The sequence below is a fragment of the Salmo salar genome, chromosome 26 (genome assembly GCF_965601325.2).
Source record: "Salmo salar chromosome 26, fSalSal1, whole genome shotgun sequence".
Lineage (NCBI taxonomy): Eukaryota > Metazoa > Chordata > Actinopteri > Salmoniformes > Salmonidae > Salmo > Salmo salar.
The window spans coordinates 15,227,020-15,249,408 of record NC_138316.1 but is presented as its reverse complement, the minus strand read 5'-3'; the positions used below and the strand labels follow the sequence as shown (position 1 = coordinate 15,249,408).

The 22,389-nt window shown below is 46.5% G+C and overlaps 1 protein-coding gene across 2 annotated transcripts; it reads left to right on the top strand.

Annotated features, from left to right (window-relative positions):
- Positions 1-10: 10 nt before the first annotated feature.
- On the top strand, positions 11-22,351 carry LOC106587267 (E3 ubiquitin-protein ligase RNF166). Of its 2 annotated transcripts, none has more exons than XM_014175508.3 (6): positions 11-759; positions 10,983-11,139; positions 12,930-13,042; positions 16,964-17,078; positions 18,872-18,979; positions 19,342-22,351. In XM_014175508.3, exons 1-6 carry the CDS (start codon positions 590-592, stop codon positions 19,405-19,407), a joined length of 729 nt encoding a protein of 242 aa, XP_014030983.1. In that variant the 5' UTR covers positions 11-589; the 3' UTR covers positions 19,408-22,351. The 2 variants fall into 2 exon arrangements, with proteins under 2 accessions (XP_014030983.1, XP_014030982.1); XM_014175507.3 differs by having other exon boundaries at positions 202-759; positions 19,242-22,351.
- Positions 22,352-22,389: the final 38 nt, after the last annotated feature.

The following is a 22,389-nucleotide window of genomic DNA, read 5'->3' as shown; positions in this document are numbered from 1 at the left end:
TAATCAATCTTGCAACACATATTTAAAAGAGAAAATTAGAACTATAATAACTTAAACATTTTACAACACAATGAAACAATGTATTGTGGGAGTGTAGTTTGAAGCATCTGTAAACTGAGTTGGTGATATCGCGAACGAGACTTCAATGACCAGAAACGTACTCTTTTTGCTGAAGCTGTACGGGCTTGTTCGTGAGAGTCGCCCGGAACTAGCAGGTGCGAAATTTCCCTGATCTTTTAATGATATGGATATATTTTGGTCAGTTGTTTGTAAATCAAAGTGATTTGAAGATCGAATAATCTGCTCAGCGCCCCGCTTTTGTCCTCTCGTCAACCAGCACTGTCTTGTAATGTTTACTTCTTTCTTGCTTCGGCGTGTCCTTTTGAGCGCTTGTGTAGCGGACTGATGTAGTGTCTAATGTTAGCTAAATAATTTTACACAAACAATACATAGGTTGGATAGCTTTATTCATACGCTTTATTCACACGAAGGATGTCCATCGTGCACAATCGATGTAAATACTCGATGTGAATACTCCCAGGTAGTTACAGTTATAGTCGAGAACGAAGTGCGAGCAAGATCCTCGTTCATGATGGCGATGTTTCGCAGTTTTGTGTCGGCTACTCATCAGCTCAGGCAGCACCAACAAAACGGGGCAGCTGCAGCTGCCACTGGCGAGAGCCTCGAGAGCCAGTTCTCCTGCCCAATTTGCCTGGAGGTGTATCATAAACCTGTCATCATTGGAAGCTGTGCCCACACGTAAGTTGACGGATTTGTGATCTCTTGCTCCTCGGACAAATGTATCACACTTACAAAACAACAACTTGCTCTTGTATATAGCATATATTCTCTCATATTTGTATTGGTTGTTGTCACTTATCAGTCCGCAGATAGAGCTGTCAAGCTCATTTTTGCTTGTCACTTAAAGTAACGGTTTTGTTATAAAATGCTTATGATTCACAGCAAAAATGCCACATCTATGATAGAAAAAAACTGTATTGATAGGGATAATGTTTTCGTTTTTCCATGGATGCCAACTTGCCAAAGGGAATGCAAGGGAGCTCAGACAGTAGAACAAATCGGGCTAGGTGGTAGTTCAGTGCTTCCCGAAACGCAGTATCGACGTGAAATACTAACTAGGCTATTAGCGGATTTGATGAGAAATGTTGGAGAAAAGCTTTTTTAATAATAAAGACATAATAGCTACAGACAGAGGAAATGCGTGTCTAACGGCTAACTCAACACAAATTAGATTAGCCTAGGCAGCCGATAGTAGGCGCTAGATGGTGCCCACGATCGGCTGCCTAGGCTAAAATGAGATGTGTTGTCGAAAAGAGGAAGACCGTTTTGTATACTTTTAGCCAGCACTAGGATATGTGGAAACGGCAATATTAACATGTTGAATGGGATGTTTTGGATTCTCATGATGCTCATTGCATTGTTTGATCTATAATTTTTCTGTCGAGTTTTAGCACTCAGTCAGAGAAGAAGCTGAGTTATTCGTGATTTTTTTTTTTCTCCCCATGTTTGTTTTCCCACCACAGCGTTCTATAAGCTTCCCACAATGTCCCTGACTAGGCCTCGGGCACGTGGGTAATGTAACCTCAGTGTTGGCACATGACAGTTGCCTTTTGATCTGTGAGGTGCTGCCTCTGGAACATTGAGCAGAGTTGGAACACTTGGCAGAGCTTGTGCCTGCACCGTTCTCTCTCACTGTGATCATTTCACATTTCACATGTACATGAAAAGACTGCAGCTGTGAAGGGAAACTCGCTGAATAGTGGTTGTAAAAGTTAGGTTGTGAACACGGCATTAATATGCCTCAATAAGACTAATTGTTATAATAGTTTGGCCACACGTATTTAAACAAAAAAAAATGTAAGAACACACCACAAGGTTGATTATTGGAAACCAAGGGGTTTGAAAGCTCTCCAGTTGTATAAGCCATTTGGAATGAGTATTATTGACCAATTATTGCCTAGTTGCCCTAAACTGAACATTAGTGAACATCTTTGTAGGGCTGTAGCCTAAGTAACGCTGCCTGCGTTTTGTTTTTGTTGCCTCCTGTGAATTGCATTACCAGCAGTTACACAGAAAAAGTCTAGATGTAGTCTATTCTAAAATCTTCTTTTTGAGGGCAACTTGATGTCCATTCTTCTGCTGTCATCACTGAAGGTTACTGGCGTTTTGAAAACAGCTCTCTTCTATTCTTCCTTTTTGACACCTTCTGTGTGTCTACAGGAATGAATGTGTAGGGTTGACTTGAAGCTGACTGTGTTGTCACTCGCCAAACAAACCGTTCCTCCTGCCCTTTTTTAGGATTTTATTTGTGTGACAATGGGAGCTTTAATATGGCTGCTCATTTAAAGACTGGGCTCTGAGGTCTGTCTGTCTGGCATCTTTTTAGTTGTCTGTGTTGTAGGAAGTGGTGTAATGTGGGTCTGGTGGGTGGATTGAATAGTCTGCTCAAGATGTTGTTTGCTGTGTGGCTGTCTGTCGGCCCGTCCCACCAGCAGTACTGAGTTTGCTGAGGACATTCGGTGAGGTACTCTGTCAGAGCATCATTTGCCTGCTCCCTTCCAGTGACATACAGCCTTTCTGTGGCTCACTTCTATCTGACATGCATGTAGGCTAGTCCTATCTCTGTGAGCTCAGCTCTGTGGATGTCAACATCACACACAGCATTGCTGTGGTTAATACTTACACAATCCTCTTCCTCACCAGGAGTTAGTGTCCAAGCAGATATCAACACCCATGAATGTGTGTAGGAAACATGACATTCTGTAACATGGGCTAATACTGTACATTATTTATATTTTATGTTTAACGTTAATTCAACTAGGAGTGGTCCGGTCGTTGACTCAGATATGACCAATGTGTCTCTTAAGTACAAAAAAAAAAACGTTTTCTGCTCTGTATCCATACAGCATAATGCCAGTCAGGGGCATATAAATGTAATTTGGGGACATAGGCACACAGTCAGTCTAAATATAGAAATAACCACAGGGAGAATTAATGTCTTTTCTATTAAATCTCATTATTGAGGTCAGTGGTTCTGGTTGAACCCAGAACTAAAGGTCCTGTCTGTGCCATTATCCTGACAACACTTGAAGCATGAAATGTACATGGATGTAATCCAGTGTTGAGAAAAAAAGAGCTGGGGATGATGGAATTAAACACTGTTGTCATGATTGCGCTATCAGTACCACACACACAGAGCTGAGTAGAAAAGTACACATGCACGCACAGTCCTGGTGCTCCTCATTGTCATGGTAATGCTAAAGGCCTACTCACGGCATAATAATGGTTGGAATGGAGTCAATGGAATAGTATCAACCACATGAAACCAGGTGTTCCACCCGTTTTTATGAGCCGTCCTCCCCCAGCAGCCTCCACTGACCCACAGGTATGTATCCACGTGGACAACTCATTTTTAGCCATTGATCTTGGCATGAGATTACTTTTTCAAGTGTCCGTATTACCTTGCCCTGGACAGAACACAGAAACTCCGGTCTATTCGGCATTATAGACAATATGATTTAAGATAGGAACCGTATATCAGTTTGTGAATTCCAAATCCCTCCCCCAAAAGGACCGCTCCACAATCCCAACGTTATCTCACTCAAACTCTCCAGAGCATGCACTTTAGTCTTCATCGCAAACCCCAATCTGTTGACCTCAGAGGCCAGACCTAATCCGTATCCCACTCAGTGGTAGAGTCTCCATCTGGCTGTTTCAACCCCTTACCCCACTCTTCTCTTAAACATAGACAAAAGCTTCAATGGAGAAATGGGTGTGTCTCATACAGTGTGCAAAAGCATCACCCAGTCCAGTAACACACCTGCTCAAAGCATTTACCTAAGCTTCATCACACGTCTCTACTCTTCACTTTCTGCATCTCTCTCCCCCTCCATCCCTCTCTTCCTCACGTGGCATTGTTAGTGGGCTGAACCCAAGGCAGACTTGGAAGCCTGACTCCTACCCATCCCCCACCTCCCTCGTCTTGGGTGATTTGAGGAAGTTTGCTCATTGGGCGAGGGAGTGAGACAGAGGGAGGAAAGGAGCAAAACAGGAGCTTTTATTCCCTCGAGGTTGTTCTGCATTCTTATCTTCTCACGCTCAGCAGCGTGCCGGCGTACCTTTCTGTGTCTCTCCTTCCATTCTCTCTCTCTCTCTCTCTCTCCACTGCTGTAGCCGAGCTGCTGCTGCTGGGGAGATTGAACAAAGGTCTCACACGAGAGCCTCTTCCTGCTCTCAGGCCATGGAGGAGACCACTCACTCTAGTGACTCGCTACATTCTACCTCCAACACTGCTGTGTGCACGCATTGCTTAAGCATGCAGTCTCTCTCGCGCACAGCCACATACACACAGACTCATGCACCTGCTTTGCCTCCTGTGGCGTTGGCATGGAGCCCACTGTCACACAGTGGGTTTGAAGTCTGTTTCCTCAGGAAAGCCATATTGGCCAATCAGCTCCCCACTCTGCTAAATGGGTCTGTGGGAAAGGGCAAGATACTGTGTAACTATTGTAGCTACAACAACAAAACAGTAGACTAGGAAAGACTGTTGCCAAGCACGATTGGCATTGCAACCTGGCAGAAAACCGATCACGCACTTTGTGTTGTTGCGTCAGAATACCTTTAGCGGAACCTTCCTGTGTGGGTGGGTCGTAGCCTGAAAGGGTGTCTTAAGTGTCTTTCATTTAGTTCTCTCAGTACAGTGTCAGAATTGAGGGGTTTGCTTTGCCTCTCATGAAGACAGTAATTTGCAGAAACAGTCCTTAAATGTCCTCAGATCAATTTTGGTTCTTTTACAAAGAGCGGGTGGCTATTTTTAAGCCATTACTGAGTACTGAGACTGTTGTTCTTGGCTTCCTCTCTATGAAAAATGTGTTTGTTTCACAACCTAGCCTGCTGCTGGATTTTCATTCCTAGTGCTCACACTGATGTACATTGCACTACAGTCTACTAGGCTATATTGTAAGATCCATGGGAGCGATTCTCTTGCACATTGAATGGGACGACCACAATCGTGTTATCATGAAACAGCAAACACCCCCCCCCCCCCCCCCCCCGGCTGAAGCGTGAGAGCCCGACCAGCCGGCTGAAGCGTGAGAGCCCGACGAGCCGGCTGAGGACTCCCCGGTAGCTCCGGTACTGTCAACCGGACCCGACGTCAACTCCAACACACACAAAAAAATACACTCCCTGATGCTTCCCTTAGGCGAGGCGTTATTCTATAACATGTGCGCTGGGAGTCGGGAAGCAAGTTCAGGGAGTGAATAATTAAATAAATGAAACATATTACAAAACATGAACAACGCACAGGCTGGAAACTGAAACAATGACGCCTGGGGAAGGAACCAATAGGAAGTGACATGTATAGGGAAGGTAATCAGGGAGGTGATGGAGTCCAGGTGAGTCTGATGACGTGCTAGTGTGCGTAACGATGGTGACAGGTGTGCAGCATAACAAGCAGCCTGGTGACCTAGAGGCCGGGAAGGGAGTATATGTGTTTCAATGTACAGGCAGGGGATGGATAAGCAAGGGGTTGACTGGGATGGGCAGTAGTCTCCTTTCATACTGCAAGAGATTATACAGGCTAGCTCTATAGATTCACTCATTTCTGCTGCGGGTTTTCTGCGATGTCAAGCCTTTAATTCTGTCCTGTGACGTTACAGTGACAAGCCCATCTGACGGCGTGTGAGAAGAGCCTCGTTTCGACTGAGAACGAAGCTTCTGAAAGTCACATGTAAAGATGTTCTGGCATGTCGAACTTGCTGAATGTGTGAAATACCCTCGCAAACTCCTACCCTCTCTGCTCTGTTACATCCCATTGTTTAAGGAGGAAGCCTGTGTCCTATTCCTATACTATGTGTCTGTTCAGGGGGGAAACAACCACGAGATCCTACTGCTCCTCCGTGCTCTGCGGTGTCTACTGTAGTTCTGAGAAGTAGATTGAGCTGAGGTGCAGATGGTGAGGAGCCAGCCCTGAGGCTTCTGTGTTCTAGTAGCACCTGGCTTCATTTGCTCTCATTAGCCTACCTCTGCAGCTCCTGAATTGGCAGCAAGTATCTCCACGAAAGCTCCTTCTCCCTTCTCTGCACAGGAAATATGTTCAGCTCGCCTCATTCCTTCAGGGACGGAGGTGGAGAGGGTAGATCAAATACACACAGTTATGGAGCTTCTCTCCTTATAACACCATACATACATCATTATATAAACCGTATGCATCAGCAAGTCGTCCCGGCATCTTTGGGCCAGGTGGGTGCTGCGTTGTGACGGCAGACGATGCCATTGTCTCTCTCTAGCTATAATGGGGAGATGGGCCTATCTATGTGAAAAAATAGTGCTCTTTAGCGACTCTCTTTTACTCCTGGAGGAACAGGCCGTTCCTCGCCTGCTCCTTTAACACCTTCCTTAGGTAGCCTAATAATCACATTCCTGTGTAATATTCTGAATATTAGCCAACTGCTTGTCTTTTTATCTATGGGTGAGAATGGAATGTAAATACTCAGGAAGCATATTGGGCATGGCCAAAATGTTTACAACTAGGCAGTACAGGACAGTATTTCAACAACACCATTTTTCACCCTTGAGTGTTTGTCACTCCCATGTCACCACACACTTGAGCACACCTCTTTCTTTATTCCCTGCTCAATTAGACGCAAGACGTGCAAACGTGTGTGTGTGTGAGCCTGCAGGTGGTGGCGTCCTGCTGTCTGAATGTTAAGTACAGCGGAAGTGATTTAAGTGTCTAATAAGAGGGCGCTAAATCCGGGCGTCTTTAAGTGATGGCGGACGATGCTAGAAGATCACCTTTTGAGGTGTCTTTCGCACCAGAGTTGGGCTACAGTAGGTCCGAATGCTTACTTTGAAAGACTGCTGCTGCTGGGGTGCTTGGGACACATCTGTATTTCACTGATTATGGAGATAAGTTTCCCCTCTGACTTTTAATGTGGAGGAGTTGTTCTCTGCAGGAGAGGAAGATGAGCATTTTTTAAGGGGCTCTTGTTGCTCGCCGCATGCTCTGCAGACCGTTGTAGTTTGACACTGTCGTAGCTCTGTCTGTCCTGTACTCTCTCTTTACTTCTGTCTGTCAGTCCGTGTGACAGACCGAAAGGATGGTGTTTCAGCACTGTGGGCTTTTAGTATTCATCAGTGCTGTTTGAATATGTGTGCTTTGTTCAATGCTGCTCCTCTCAAGTTTGTCTGTCTAGTCTCTGAGACGCTATCAACCCTAGACAGTCCTTCATCACTGGCCAGACACAGAGCTTCACTACATCTCTGCTGATCAAACGGGTCCCCAAACGATCTCCTTTTGAGCCGCAAAAAAGTTTGAATCCCTTCCTCCCACCTATCTGTTTTATTGATCTATTAATAGGTGTTTGGGAAAGTTTTCTGAAGTGTCTGGGAACGTGAATAGGTATGAGGACAGGCTGCAAACTTTATTTGTATCTAACCTGATAGGCACCACACGCTGCGAAATAGACACAGGCTCGCACTTCGAACAACATCTCACGGAGCAACTGACTCCGACATGAGGGTCAGAAAGCAATGTGCTCCAGTGACATTTATGCTAGCCGAGCCTCACACACACACACACACACACACACACACACACACACACACACACACACACACACACACACACAGTAACATGTTATGTTGTTGGATCCTAGTGTCAGCATTGTAGCAATCATTTGGCCAACATCTTTCATGGTGCTATTGGTTTATTAAGGTAGTAGAAAAGGACGGCAAATGACTTGTACTGCTCTGATATTGAGATGTGCTGCAATTCTACAGCCTGGGCTAGCTGAGTGTACCTTTTTGAATACGAGGCAATGATAAGCCCAGAGAATATTATTACCAGCCTCTACACTCATGTATAATTTCTCAAAGAAATGTCTTTCCAAGTATTGCGGGCTCTCTTGAGAATCGGTCTAGGGTTACTCACTAGGCCTAATTATTAGCATATTTGAATGTTAATATAGGCTGGGCTTCATCCAGATCTAAGCTCGACAGCATTGTTTGGTGGATGGAAACAAACCCGCTTGTGGATATTTGAACATGTTTTGACTAGATGACATTTTGACTAAAAGATTGGCTGTGTTTTGGGGTTTCCTATGTGACTGGGAAGGAGGAAGTGACTCCAGAGGAGGTCACATGGGTCATGCAGCTGGTTGAATATGGATGGAGTGAAGTGAGAGATGTTTAGCTATTAAAACTAAGCCCATGCTAATGTGATAACTAAGGTGCTGAAACACAGTGCCATTACTTTAATAGACATCCCCTGACGCTATTTGGCGCTCCACTGTGTTGTTAAGAGTTTATTAGCCACTTGATTAGCCTGCCTGTGGGCAGATTGCATGGCTTCTTCCACAAGCGGTGAGTTCTGGTCACCAGCTGAAAGAGAAGAACAGTGGTAGACCCACAAAGTTAGAACCAAGACTGGTTGTGGATATGCAGGGAGATTCGACTCCTGGCTCCTTACATATCTTACCCCTCAGCTCTTTGCTCTTCACGCCCCTCAGGGGTGCGTGCTCAGTCCCCTCCTGTACTCCCTGTTCACTATTGACTGCATGGCCAGGCACGACTCCAACACCACCATTACATTTGCCGATGACACAACAGTGGCCAAATCACCGACAACGACGAGACAGCCTATAGGGAGGAGGTCGGAGACCTGGCCGTGTGGTGCCAGGACAACCACCTCTCCCTCAACGTGATCAAGACAAAGGAGATGATTGTGGACTACAGGAAAAAGAGGACCGAGTACGCCAACATTCTCATCGACGGGGCTGCAGTGGAGCAGGTTGAGAGCTTCAAGTTCCTTGGTGTTCACATCACCAACAAACTAACATGGTCCAAGCACACCAAGACAGTCGTGAAGAGGGAAAGACAAATCCTATTCCCCCTCAGGAGACTGAAAATATTTAGCATGGGTCCTCAGATCCTCAAAAGGTTCTACAGCTGCACCATCGAGAGCATCCTGACTGGTTGCATCACTGCCTGGTATGGCAACTGCTCGGCCTCCGAACGCAAGGCACTACAGAGGGTAGTGCGTACGGCTCAGCACATCACTGGGGCCAAGCTTCCTGCCATCCAGGACCTCTATACCAGGCGGTGTCAGTGAAAGGTCCTAAAAATTGTCAAAGACTCCAGCCACCCTAGCCATAGACTGTTCTCTCTGCTACCACACGGCAAGCGGTACTGGAGCGCCAGGTCTAGGTCCAAGAGGCTTCTAAACAGCTTCTACCCCCAAGCCATAAGACTCCTGAATATCTAATCAAATGGCTACCCAGACTATTTGCAGTGCCCCCCCCCCCCCCCCCCCCCCCCCTTCCTCTTTACACCACTGCTACTCTCTGTTGTCATCTATGCATAGTCACTTTAATAACTCTACCTACATGTACATACTACCTCAACTAACCGGTGCCCCTGCACATTGAGTCTTTATCGGTACCCCCCTGTATGTAGTCTCGCTATTGTTATTTCACTGCTACTCTTTAATTACTTGTTACTTTTATCTCTTATTCTCATCTGTATTTTTTTTTTTTAAACTGCATTGTTGGTTAGGGGCTCGTAAGTAAGCATTTCACTGTAAGGTCTACACCTGTTGTATTCTGCGCATGTGACTAATAATATTTGATTTGCTTTAATAATGTTCTTCTCCTCTCTCTCTGAATGATGAGACGTTTCATGCTCAATTAGAGCTCTGTGTGGGCAGTATTGTATCAGTATCTGTGGCTGTGCAGGCCAGGCCTCTGTGGACATAATGGAAACATTTACCCTCCCTCTCACTGCGTGGAGACCCACCCCCAGGACTCCAGGTAAAGATTGGGCTGTGCTGTGGATGCTGTTAGGATGAGCTGATGGAGTCCGTTCCTCCCCGATAGCCTCCTCTCCTCCCTCACCATCACGCCTCGGTCTCTGCTTGGCTGGCAGATCTCCTGCTCTCTACTATATAGCTGGTTCGATGGGGTTATTTTCGGGCTTCGAGGAAAAGGGTTATTGTTATGTTCTCTTTTCCCACACCTGGCTTTTCTCTGTAGTCTGACTTTTTTGAAGTAAAAAATTTGATCAACAAGATTTGTTGTTTTTAACGGGGCAAAGAGTTGCTGAAAGTGCTTTCAAAGCAACAAATGAAGTAGCAGGTGTGTGGCTCTGGGGTGCTACTCTTAAACTGCTAGCTACAGTGAGAAGAAATACAGACTGGGTCAGGTTCAGAGTACACGCTGAAATCAGTCAAGTTCAAAGGGCACCATTTTTGTCCTCTGGAAACTAAGTCTTTCCCTACCCTACACGCTTGCCTTCAGGCCGACAGGGCCAAAAAGCATCCGGCAGCGCTGTAAAAATCTGCAATGATTCAGTACTCTGGCAGTATAAACTCCTGGCTCATTTGTCAGGGGAGGTTTCACGGCCAGCCCAAGACCAGCTCTCTGGGCCTTCTGTTTGCTGACGGTGCCCTACCTGGCAGTGCTGACTGCTGACTCATGTCATCATGGGAGGTGACTGCCCATCGCTCAGCCTGTTTGCATGCCACCACAGGGGCATTTCTCGGCCCCACCGTGGCCCAGCGCTGCCAGCGGTGCCCACATTGCTCAGAGCCGCCAGAGGAGACGATGATGGGTTGAATACTGGGTCTGTCTGACTGTGAGTGATGCTGCCCCAGCAAATAGATACACTGCTCTATTGGCACTGAATGAGACTGACTGGAGTTCACCGTGCGGGCAAACCTTGAGAAGAGGTTCATAGAATGTTATTAAAGCACACAAACGCATCTCATTGAGATGACACACATTTTTCCGGGACACTCGCTCCGAATAAACGCTCTGATTCACTTTGTTTAGACTTTACATGTCATTCGACTCATGTCCCGATTGTCAGTCTCTTTCTCTCAGAGTATAGATTAGGTTATTTGGTTCCAGTGCAACGACTGTGTGTGTGTGTGTGTGTGTGTGTGTGTGTGACACGTACAGGTTCTGTGGGGAGTGTCTGCAGCCCTGTCTCCAGGTCACCTCTCCACTCTGCCCTCTGTGCCGCATGCCTTTTGACCCAAAGAAGGTGGACAAGTCCTCCAGTGTGGAGAAACAGCTGTCCAACTACAAGGCCCCCTGTCGGGGCTGCAGTAAGAAGGTGAACTACACTACTATGGCCTGCCACTCTGTCCAACACACATACTGTACAGACGCACACTTGATGATACACAATACCACTCACACATACACTCACAAATTCTCCCTGCCCATTTATTCACTTAATAGCATGTCTCTCTCTCTCCCTCCTGTCCCTCTACCTCTCTGTCTCGCTCTCCTGTTCCTCTACCTCTCTGTCTCACTCTCCTGTTCCTCTACCTCTCTGTCTCGCTCTCCTGTTCCTCTACCTCTCTGTCTCTCTCTCCTGTTCCTCTACCTCTCTGTCTATCTCTCCTGTTCCTCTACCTCTCTGTCTCTCTCTCCTGTTCCTCTACCTCTCTGTCTCGCTCTCCTGTTCCTCTACCTCTCTGTCTCTCTCTCCTGTTCCTCTACCTCTCTGTCTCTCTCTCCTGTTCCTCTACCTCTCTGTCTCTCTCTCCTGTTCCTCTACCTCTCTGTCTCTCTCTCCTGTTCCTCTATCTCTCTCTCTCTCTCCTGTTCCTCTACCTCTCTGTCTCTCTCTCCTGTTCCTCTACCTCTCTGTCTCTCTCTCCTGTTCCTCTACCTCTCTGTCTCGCTCTCCTGTTCCTCTACCTCTCTGTCTCTCTCTCCTGTTCCTCTACCTCTCTGTCTCTCTCTCCTGTACCTCTACCTCTCTGTCTCTCTCTCCTGTTCCTCTACCTCTCTGTCTCTCTCTCCTGTTCCTCTACCTCTGTCTCTCTCTCCTGTTCCTCTACCTCTCTGTCTCTCTCTCCTGTTCCTCTACCTCTGTCTCTCCCTCCTGTTCCTCTATCTCTCTCTCTCTCTCCTGTTCCTCTACCTCTCTGTCTCTCCCTCCTGTTCCTCGACCTCTGTCTCTCTCTCCTGTTCCTCTATCTCTCTCTCTCCCTCCTGTTCCTCTACCTCTGTCTCTCCCTCCTGTTCCTCTACCTCTGTCTCACTCTCCTGTTCCTCTATCTCCCTCTCTCCCTCCTGTTCCTCTACCTCTCTCTCTCCCTCCTGTTCCTCTACCTCTCTCTCTCTCTCCTGTTCCTCTACCTCTCTCTCTCTCCTGTTCCTCTATCTCTCTCTCTCTCTCCTGTTCCTCTATCTCTCTCTCTCTCTCCTGTTCCTCTATCTCTCTCTCTCTCTCCTGTTCCTCTATCTCTCTCTCTCTCTCCTGTTCCTCTATCTCTCTCTCCTGCTCCTCTATCTCTCTCTCCTGCTCCTCTATCTCTCTCTCCTGCTCCTCTATCTCTCTCTCCTGCTCCTCTATCTCTCTCTCCTGCTCCTCTATCTCTCTCTCCTGCTCCTCTATCTCTCTCTCCTGCTCCTCTATCTCTCTCTCCTGCTCCTCTATCTCTCTCTCCTGCTCCTCTATCTCTCTCTCTCTTCTCCTGCTCCTCTATCTCTCTCTCTCTCTCCTGCTCCTCTATCTCTCTCTCTCTCCTGCTCCTCTATCTCTCTCTCTCTCTCCTGCTCCTCTACCTCTCTGTCTCTCTCTCTCTCTCTCCTCTACCTCTCTGTCTCTCTCTCTCTCTCTCCTGTTCCTCTACCTCTCTGTCTCTCTCTCTCTCTCTCCTGTTCCTCTACCTCTCTGTCTCTCTCTCTCTCTCTCCTGTTCCTCTCTCTCTCTCTCTCTCCTGTTCCTCTACCTCTCTGTCTCTCTCTCTCTCTCTCCTGTTCCTCTCTGTCTCTCTCTCTCTCTCTCTCTCCTGTTCCTCTACCTCTGTCTTGCTTTCCTGTTCCTGATCTCCCTCCTGTCCTCCCCCTCCCTCTCTCTCTCCTCCTCTCTCCACTGGCGGGCTCCAGGTGTCTCTGGTCAAAATGAGGTCACACATCTCCTCTTGCGCAAAGGTCCAGGAGCAGATGGCCAACTGCCCAAAGTTTGTGCCTGTGGTCCCCACTTCACAGCCCATTCCCAGGTAATCTCTCTGAGGAGAGGGAGGGGGAGGGGGAGGACAGGAGGGAGATAAGGAACAGGAGAGCAAGACAGAGGTAGAGGAACGAGAGGTAGAGGAACGAGAGGTAGAGGAACGAGAGGTAGAGGAACGAGAGGTAGAGGAACGAGAGGTAGAGGAACGAGAGGTAGAGGAACGAGAGGTAGAGGAACGAGAGGTAGAGGAACGAGAGGTAGAGGAACGAGAGGTAGAGGAACGAGAGGAACGAGAGGAACGAGAGGTAGAGGAACGAGAGGAACGAGAGGTAGAGGAACGAGAGGAACGAGAGGTAGAGGAACGAGAGGTAGAGGAACGAGAGGTAGAGGAACGAGAGGTAGAGGAACGAGAGGTAGAGGAACGAGAGGTAGAGGAACGAGAGGTAGAGGAACGAGAGGTAGAGGAACGAGAGGTAGAGGAACGAGAGGTAGAGGAACGAGAGGTAGAGGAACGAGAGGTAGAGGAACGAGAGAGAGAGAGGTAGAGGAACAGGAGAGAGAGAGAGAGGAACAGGAGAGAGAGAGAGAGGAACAGGAGAGAGAGAGAGAGAGAGAGAGAGAGAGAGAGGAACAGGAGAGAAAGACAGAGGTAGAGGGAGAGACAGAGGTAGAGGAACAGGAGAGCAGTCGCTCCTGGAAACCACGTCAGACACTGTGTGACATGGGACGTCAGGGTCCATTTGGACAGACTGAACAGATTTGAGTCAATATTTCTGTCCTAGCATTGATCTGCAGAACCACACTTCCAGTACATTTTAGCCCAGCAGTATGAATGTGTGTCTTTTATGAGTCATGCTCTCCTGTGGCGTTCCTGGCTCTCTGGGTTGTTGTGAATACCTTTGATGTTCAGGGACTCAGGAGATGTGTTTTTCTGCTGACACATGAACACTTCTCCCTTGAGAACACACAGACACAAACACCCCCAGACACAAAGGCCTGCTTACAAATACCAGTTCCGGTATAGGCATCCTTTGATTTTCACAGAGCAGCAGGGCATCAATGCCCATCTACACTCTTCCAAGTGTGCGTGTGTATCTGTGCGTTTGTTTGTGCGTGTTTGTAAGCAGATGTACTTTGCCTTTGATGACGTACAGAGAGAGAGGGTGGGTGAATTAGCTCCACAAAGAGAAATCTGTTAATTCCCTCCCTTTCAGTGTTTTCTGTTTTTACGTCACACCACGCCTCACGCTGTCTTTCTGTCCGTCTGTCTAGACTAGAGGGTATGTCTATCAGGGGGGTCTGTCCGTCTGTCTAGACTAGAGGGTATGTCTATCAGGGGGGTCTGTCCGTCTGTCTAGACTAGAGGGTATGTCTATCAGGGGGGTCTGTCCGTCTGTCTAGACTAGAGGGTATGTCTAACAGGGGGGTCTGTCCGTCTGTCTAGACTAGAGGGTATGTCTATCAGGGGGGTCTGTCCGTCTGTCTAGACTAGAGGGTATGTCTATCAGGAGGGTCTGTCCGTCTGTCTAGACTAGAGGGTATGTCTATCAGGGGGGTCTGTCCGTCTGTCTAGACTAGAGGGTATGTCTATCAGGGGGGTCTGTCCGTCTGTCTAGACTAGAGGGTATGTCTATCAGGGGGGTCTGTCCGTCTGTCTAGACTAGAGGTATGTCTATCAGGGGGGTCTGTCCGTCTGTCTAGACTAGAGGGTATGTCTATCAGGGGGGTCTGTCCGTCTGTCTAGACTAGAGGGTATGTCTATCAGGGGGGTCTGTCCGTCTGTCTAGACTAGAGGGTATGTCTATCAGGGGGGTCTGTCCGTCTGTCTAGACTAGAGGGTATGTCTATCAGGGGGGTCTGTCCGTCTGTCTAGACTAGAGGTATGTCTATCAGGGGGGTCTGTCCGTCTGTCTAGACTAGAGGGTATGTCTATCAGGGGGGTCTGTCCGTCTGTCTAGACTAGAGGTATGTCTATCAGGGGGGTCTGTCCGTCTGTCTAGACTAGAGGGTATGTCTATCAGGGGGGTCTGTCCGTCTGTCTAGACTAGAGGTATGTCTATCAGGGGGGTCTGTCCGTCTGTCTAGACTAGAGGGTATGTCTATCAGGGGGGTCTGTCCGTCTGTCTAGACTAGAGGGTATGTCTATCAGGGGGGTCTGTCCGTCTGTCTAGACTAGAGGGTATGTCTATCAGGGGGGTCTGTCCGTCTGTCTAGACTAGAGGGTATGTCTATCAGGGGGGTCTGTCCGTCTGTCTAGACTAGAGGGTATGTCTATCAGGGGGGTCTGTCCGTCTGTCTAGACTAGAGGGTATGTCTATCAGGGGGGTCTGTCCGTCTGTCTAGACTAGAGGTATGTCTATCAGGGGGGTCTGTCCGTCTGTCTAGACTAGAGGGTATGTCTATCAGGGGGGTCTGTCCGTCTGTCTAGACTAGAGGTATGTCTATCAGGGGGGTCTGTCCGTCTGTCTAGACTAGAGGGTATGTCTATCAGGGGGGTCTGTCCGTCTGTCTAGACTAGAGGGTATGTCTATCAGGGGGGTCTGTCCGTCTGTCTAGACTAGAGGGTATGTCTATCAGGAGGGTCTGTCCGTCTGTCTAGACTAGAGGGTATGTCTATCAGGGGGGTCTGTCCGTCTGTCTAGACTAGAGGGTATGTCTATCAGGGGGGTCTGTCCGTCTGTCTAGACTAGAGGGTATGTCTATCAGGAGGGTCTGTCCGTCTGTCTAGACTAGAGGTATGTCTATCAGGGGGGTCTGTCCGTCTGTCTAGACTAGAGGGTATGTCTATCAGGGGGGTCTGTCCGTCTGTCTAGACTAGAGGGTATGTCTATCAGGGGGGTCTGTCCGTCTGTCTAGACTAGAGGTATGTCTATCAGGGGGGTCTGTCCGTCTGTCTAGACTAGAGGGTATGTCTATCAGGGGGGTCTGTCCGTCTGTCTAGACTAGAGGGTATGTCTATCAGGAGGGTCTGTCCGTCTGTCTAGACTAGAGGGTATGTCTATCAGGGGGGTCTGTCCGTCTGTCTAGACTAGAGGTATGTCTATCAGGGGGGTCTGTCCGTCTGTCTAGACTAGAGGGTATGTCTATCAGGGGGGTCTGTCCATCTGTCTAGACTAGAGGGTATGTCTATCAGGGGGGTCTGTCCGTCTGGAGGGTCTGTGAACAACTCAGCCAGAGGTCCCACTCCCAACATGTACTAGAAGCACAGAGTTACTAGGAAGAGTCCGAGGAAGAGTACTGTGATCAGGTTCTGTGACGTCCATAGTGACCATCTGCAGCTCACGGGTGAACACAGAACAGCGTATCTTGTCTTTTCTCGGTTTTCAAGGTTGTTGTTTTTACCACATTCCAAAACACTATTTAATTGGGCGACGTTGCCAGCACCACAAAGGCAGACTCTCATCTAGTTGAAGGCCCAGAGAACACAGTGGACCATCTGCTGGTGTTGTCTACTTGTCAGAAAGTCAGTATTCTGACTAAACTGTCACTATTAAAAAATGTTTAGCCCAAGGCTGAAATTATGTTTGGTTGGTATATTTTATGGAGTTTTTCTGCGGACATTGCTGTTCTATTAAGTCTACAGTACAGAGTGCACCTTTATCGGCAATTCAAATAGGCATGTCTGTCAAACAGACATTTCCCTTTAGCCAGTAGACTGTGTCCTACCTGAGAGACCTGTTAACACTGTCTGATGGGACTCTGATGAGCTGCTCCTGGTCAGCCAACGTAGATGTCACTGCAGCACATTGCTTTCTGACCCTCATGTCCACACTGACCAGCTGTCCTTCTAGGTATGTTGCTGGACATGATTGGCATCCTGCTAGTGTCTGGAAACTGGGCCTCAGACTTTGGAGCTATATTCACACACACAACAACACACCATCAGTGTGTGTCTGGCAATGTTTGTATGCATACCCATGTTGTTTCCATTATGGCTCCTACAAAACGTGTGTTTTCTCCCTGCCTGCAGCAATATTCCAAACCGCTCCACCTTTTCATGCCCATTCTGTGGAGCCCGCAATCTGGATCAACAGGAGCTGGTCAAACACTGTATGGAGAACCACCGCAACGATCCCAACAAAGTGGTCAGTCTGCTATGTTATAGTCTGAACTGAGTTCACTGTCCTAGTCTGAACTGAGTACACTGTCCTAGTCTGAACTGAGCACACTGTCCTAGTCTGAACTGAGTACACTGTCCTAGTCTGAACTGAGTTCACTGTCCTAGTCTGAACTGAGTTCACTGTCCTAGTCTGAACTGAGTTCACTGTCCTAGTCTGAACTGAGTTCACTGTCCTAGTCTGAACTGAGTACACTGTCCTAGTCTGAACTGAGCACACTGTCCTAGTCTGAACTGAGCACACTGTCCTAGTCTGAACTGAGTACACTGTCCTAGTCTGAACTGAGTTCACTGTCCTAGTCTGAACATGGACACTTTCCTAGTCTGAACATGGACACTTTCCTAGTTTGAACATGGACACTTTCCTAGTTTGAACATGGACACTTTCCTAGTCTGAACTGAGCACACTGTCCTAGTCTGAACTGAGCACACTGTCCTAGTCTGAACTGAGTACACTGTCCTAGTCTGAACTGAGCACACTGTCCTAGTCTGAACTGAGTACACTGTCCTAGTCTGAACTGAGTTCACTGTCCTAGTCTGAACTGAGCACACTGTCCTAGTCTGAACTGAGTACACTGTCCTAGTCTGAACTGAGTTCACTGTCCTAGTCTGAACATGGACACTTTCCTAGTTTGAACATGGACACTTTCCTAGTCTGAACTTGGACACTGTCCTAGTCTGAACTGAGCACACTGTCCTAGTCTGAACTGAGTACACTTTCCTAGTCTGAACTGAGTTCACTGTCCTAGTCTGAACTGAGTTCACTGTCCTAGTCTGAACTGAGTTCACTGTCCTAGTCTGAACTGAGTTCACTGTCCTAGTCTGAACTGAGTTCACTGTCCTAGTCTGAACTGAGTTCACTGTCCTAGTCTGAACTGAGTTCACTGTCCTAGTCTGAACTGAGTTCACTGTCCTAGTCTGAACTGAGTTCACTGTCCTAGTCTGAACTGAGTTCACTGTCCTAGTCTGAACTGAGTTCACTGTCCTAGTCTGAACTGAGTTCACTGTCCTAGTCTGAACTGAGTTCACTGTCCTAGTCTGAACTGAGTTCACTGTCCTAGTCTGAACTGAGCTCACTGTCCTAGTCTGAACTGAGTTCACTGTCCTAGTCTGAACTGAGTTCACTGTCCTAGTCTGAACTGAGTTCACTGTCCTAGTCTGAACTGAGTTCACTGTCCTAGTCTGAACTGAGTTCACTGTCCTAGTCTGAACTGAGTTCACTGTCCTAGTCTGAACTGAGTACACTGTCCTAGTCTGAACTGAGTACACTGTCCTAGTCTGAACTGAGTACACTGTCCTAGTCTGAACTGAGCACACTGTCCTAGTCTGAACTGAGTACACTGTCCTAGTCTGAACTGAGCACACTGTCCTAGTCTGAACTGAGCACACTGTCCTAGTCTGAACTGAGTACACTGTCCTAGTCTGAACTGAGTACACTGTCCTAGTCTGAACTGAGCACACTGTCCTAGTCTGAACTGAGCACACTGTCCTAGTCTGAACTGAGCACACTGTCCTAGTCTGAACTGAGCACACTGTCCTAGTCTGAACTGAGCACACTGTCCTAGTCTGAACATGGAAACTGTCCTAGTCTGTTCATGGACACTGTTCTAGTCTGAATTTCCTCAAGCATTTATGTGCTGATATGAAGTGTTATGCGACGTTGACGTCACTGCATGAAAGTGTATCCTAAACCAACAGAGATTCTACTGCATTCTGATTTGGTGTACTGACAGGGTTGTTGATTGGTTGGTATGCTTCCAGGTGTGTCCGGTATGTTCAGCCATGCCTTGGGGGGACCCCAGCTACAAGAGCTCCAACTTCCTCCAGCACCTGCTTCACCGGCACAAGTTCTCCTATGACACGTTTGTGGTGAGGATAAGGGTTGGGGTCTGGGCTCTGTGTCATCTGTTCTTTAGATAGGACTAGAGCTGTTCTGTTGCCAGTAATGTGACTGTAATATCCTAGTACTGTCGCTGTAATATCCTAGTACTGTCGCTGTAATATCCTAGTACTGTCGCTGTAATATCCTAGTACTGTAACATGAATGCACTGCATATCTCAAAGAAGCTTTATTTATTTGGTGTCAGGCGTTATTTGCTCAGTAGTTGACTGTGTGACTTTGTGTTTGCAGGACTACAGCATTGACGAGGAGTCATCACTGCAGGCAGCCATGGCCCTGTCCTGTCAAATCAAATGTTAAAGTGAGTGACTGTCTGACTCTGTCTTTACAGGACTACAGTATCGATGAAGAGGCGGCACTACAGGCAGCTCTGGCTCTCTCCATGGCAGAGAACTGAGAGTCCTCTGAGTCCCCCATTCTGCTGTCTGGGTACGCACTTCCATCCTGACACCCCACTAGCTCTCTTTCTTTCTCTGGATCCACTCCATATCCAGCCCCCTCCACAGCCACCTCACAGGGAGAGTTTGGAAGGACTTGCCCTGGCCTAGACTCCCACTCTGGGAGAGCCACGCAGGGCTTATCTCCTAACCCTGTCCTTGATCCTCTACCTGGCCCTTCCATCAACTCTGCTCACCTGCTTAACTCGTCAAGGCCCATTACCATTACATCATATCCTATTAGCCAGTATCAGCCCCTTCACTTCCTGTATACTGGGGAGGAGGGGAGCTTGGCCTCCAATAAATGTTGCAATTCAAAATCACTGCAATGCAAAACAATGAGTACAGCATGGCCATTTTTGTTATTCTGCAGAAAGTATGAAGGTTCCCAAAAATAAGGATTTAAGGTATTTTCTTTTACTCTTTATTTTTCACTGTTCAAATTAAATGTTTTCAAACTCCAGGAAAAAGCCATCACATTACACACATTCTGGTAAAAGTACCACAGATTAGTTCTGTTAAAGTTTATTCTCAAGTGCATCGTTTGATGGCTTTTTGATTAAGAGGGACTACAGTTGAATGGCTAGACCTCATTCTCAGTGTGATAACCTTACCACTAGGTGACAGTCTAGACCTGACCAGTTAAACACAGAGAGTGAGGTCATTCTTACATCCCCATCATGACAACAACACACTAACATTTGCAACGCGAATCAAAACAAACTATCCCTTTTTGTATTCAGAGTTCTTGTAAATACTTGCACTTGTCACATTTTTCTACATAATTGAACTATAGATTGTTCTTATTTCATAGTTAAGAAACAGAATTATAGTACTGCATTTATTCTTCACACTGCTGTTACTCTGCTGATATTTTTATGAAGCACCAGACAAGATAAAATATATTTTTGGAAAATGTTTCTGTTTCAAATGGTGTACAAATAATAAGAAACATGTTTATTGGAGATATGTTTGTGGTTTTAACACCTTTTTCAAAGTACCCATTGGTACTGTACTGCTGGCATCAAACAGTTGTTTGCAGGATTTTAGGGCCTATGTGTAATACACTGTCTCAAACACAAGAGGGCACCCCAGTCTCAAAATAGACCGGGCACATGTCTATAGTAATTTAAGTCAGTCTTACTCCAAGTCATCATGTTTATACCCATGCACAGTATTCTGTTTGGTTTAGTACCCACTAGAAGAAGTGTTTGAGTAGTAGTGTACCCGTTGAGCTAGCATTGATCTATGGAGATTTAAGATGATGTTTTGGTTCACTCTGATGAAGGATGCCTTATAGGAAACTGGTTAGATTGTATAGCGAGCAATGGAGGAAGGTATGATGTATTGTGATTACTTGTTACTAGACTGACTAGTACAAGTATAATGGTCTGTCCATTTGTGTTTTTCCTTGTTTCCGAGGAGAATTGTACATACGGTAGAGAATGCAACATTTTAGGTTTAGGTCCCTGTGGTAACTAAAAATGAGAATGTATTCGTTTTTTATATCTTTTCCACGGGAATGCATTGAAATATTGCACTTTAATAAAAAAATATATATTTAGAAAAAGGGCAGAATTATTCGTTTTTTTATTATTGTAATTTGCTTTTTTTCTTCATTCCAATATGTACATTTCATGATGGATGATCATGTAAATTGTGGCTGTTTTTGTGTAAGAGCAGAGGGAATGTTAAATATTATCCCAGTCATGACATGGTGATGTTTTGGAGTACTGGGATGGTACAAAATGTACAGACAATTTGTCTGTGTCGTTAATATTTTATAGATGGGTATATATTGTAAAACCAACTGAGAAAACCATCCCAGATGTACAAAAGTGTGGCAAACAAAAATTGACTCTCAGCTTAGTCAAAGTGTTCCTGGAGATAATGCATCCTTATTTGATAGACATCGACATGTTATATATTTTTGGTGTTTAAATGTATTGTACTGGTTGGTGGCACAGTATTGACAGGAGTGGCCATTAGAGAAAAACTGTCATCACCATGAGAAGTCCTGAGTTTCTTCTGGGGCAGCAAGGAATTGTTACGTATCTTTAATTTAGTAATTTACTCAACCTTTTTTACTACCTAATGATGCTATTTTATAAATGTTTGTAAGGTAAATGGTATTGTATGTTTAGATCAACGTTCATGTGCACAGCTGTAGCCTAACATGTAGAGTTTGTATGGAGTATACCTGAAATGTATACTTTTCACTCTGTGTATTGTTGCATCCATGCATAATGCCACTGTATTGTGCATCATCATCCCAGATGTCCTGCTTGTGGTCAGAACCAGCCCAATCTCTGTAAAATAAACTCAATGTTGCAGGTCACACACTGATAGACCACCTGCAACAAAGACATACACCAAAAACAGGGACAGAAAAAAAGGAAACTATTTTATATGAACTTTGTTGGGTCATTTTTGTCAAGAGGGCCTTACTGAGACTGTCTGTTCTGAACTTGGTAAGGCTGACAGGAAAAGACTTCCATAAAGACTGGTATCACAGCAATCAGAGAAGACCGAGCCTGTGTCTCTGACTGTGTCCCCCAGGACTTGGCTGCCCTGGGAGTGTCATGTAATGTCACTCAGTCTAGACACAGGCTGATGTTGTCCTCCCTAGGGGGGACTGAGCTACAGTCACTTGAACCAGGAAGTTTCCTTCAGAGCCACTGTACCCTAGATACCCACCATGGGGCTTTGGCCCGACAGTCAGGGCCTGTGTGTGTTAAATGTGATTTATGCATTCTTGAAAAATAGTAATAATACCAGTAATAACAATGGTTGATTGTTAGCATCATAATGTGGATATTTAAGTTCTAACACTGTTTGAATTTTAATAAGATATTGTATTTGTAGCAGATTTTTCCCCCTCAATAAAAACACTGACCCATCCCACTCTCTCTTTTTCCTTCCTGATATGTTGTCGCTAGATC

Excerpts from the sequence above, each read along its gene's own strand:
- LOC106587267 (XM_014175507.3), top strand. The coding sequence starts at position 590 with ATGATGGCGATGTTTCGCAGTTTTGTGTCGGCTACTCATCAGCTCAGG. Across the intron at positions 11,140-12,929 it reads GTCGGGGCTGCAGTAAGAAG|GTGTCTCTGGTCAAAATGAG; the intron begins GTGAACTACACT and ends GGCGGGCTCCAG. Across the intron at positions 18,980-19,241 it reads TCTCCTATGACACGTTTGTG|GACTACAGCATTGACGAGGA; the intron begins GTGAGGATAAGG and ends TTGTGTTTGCAG.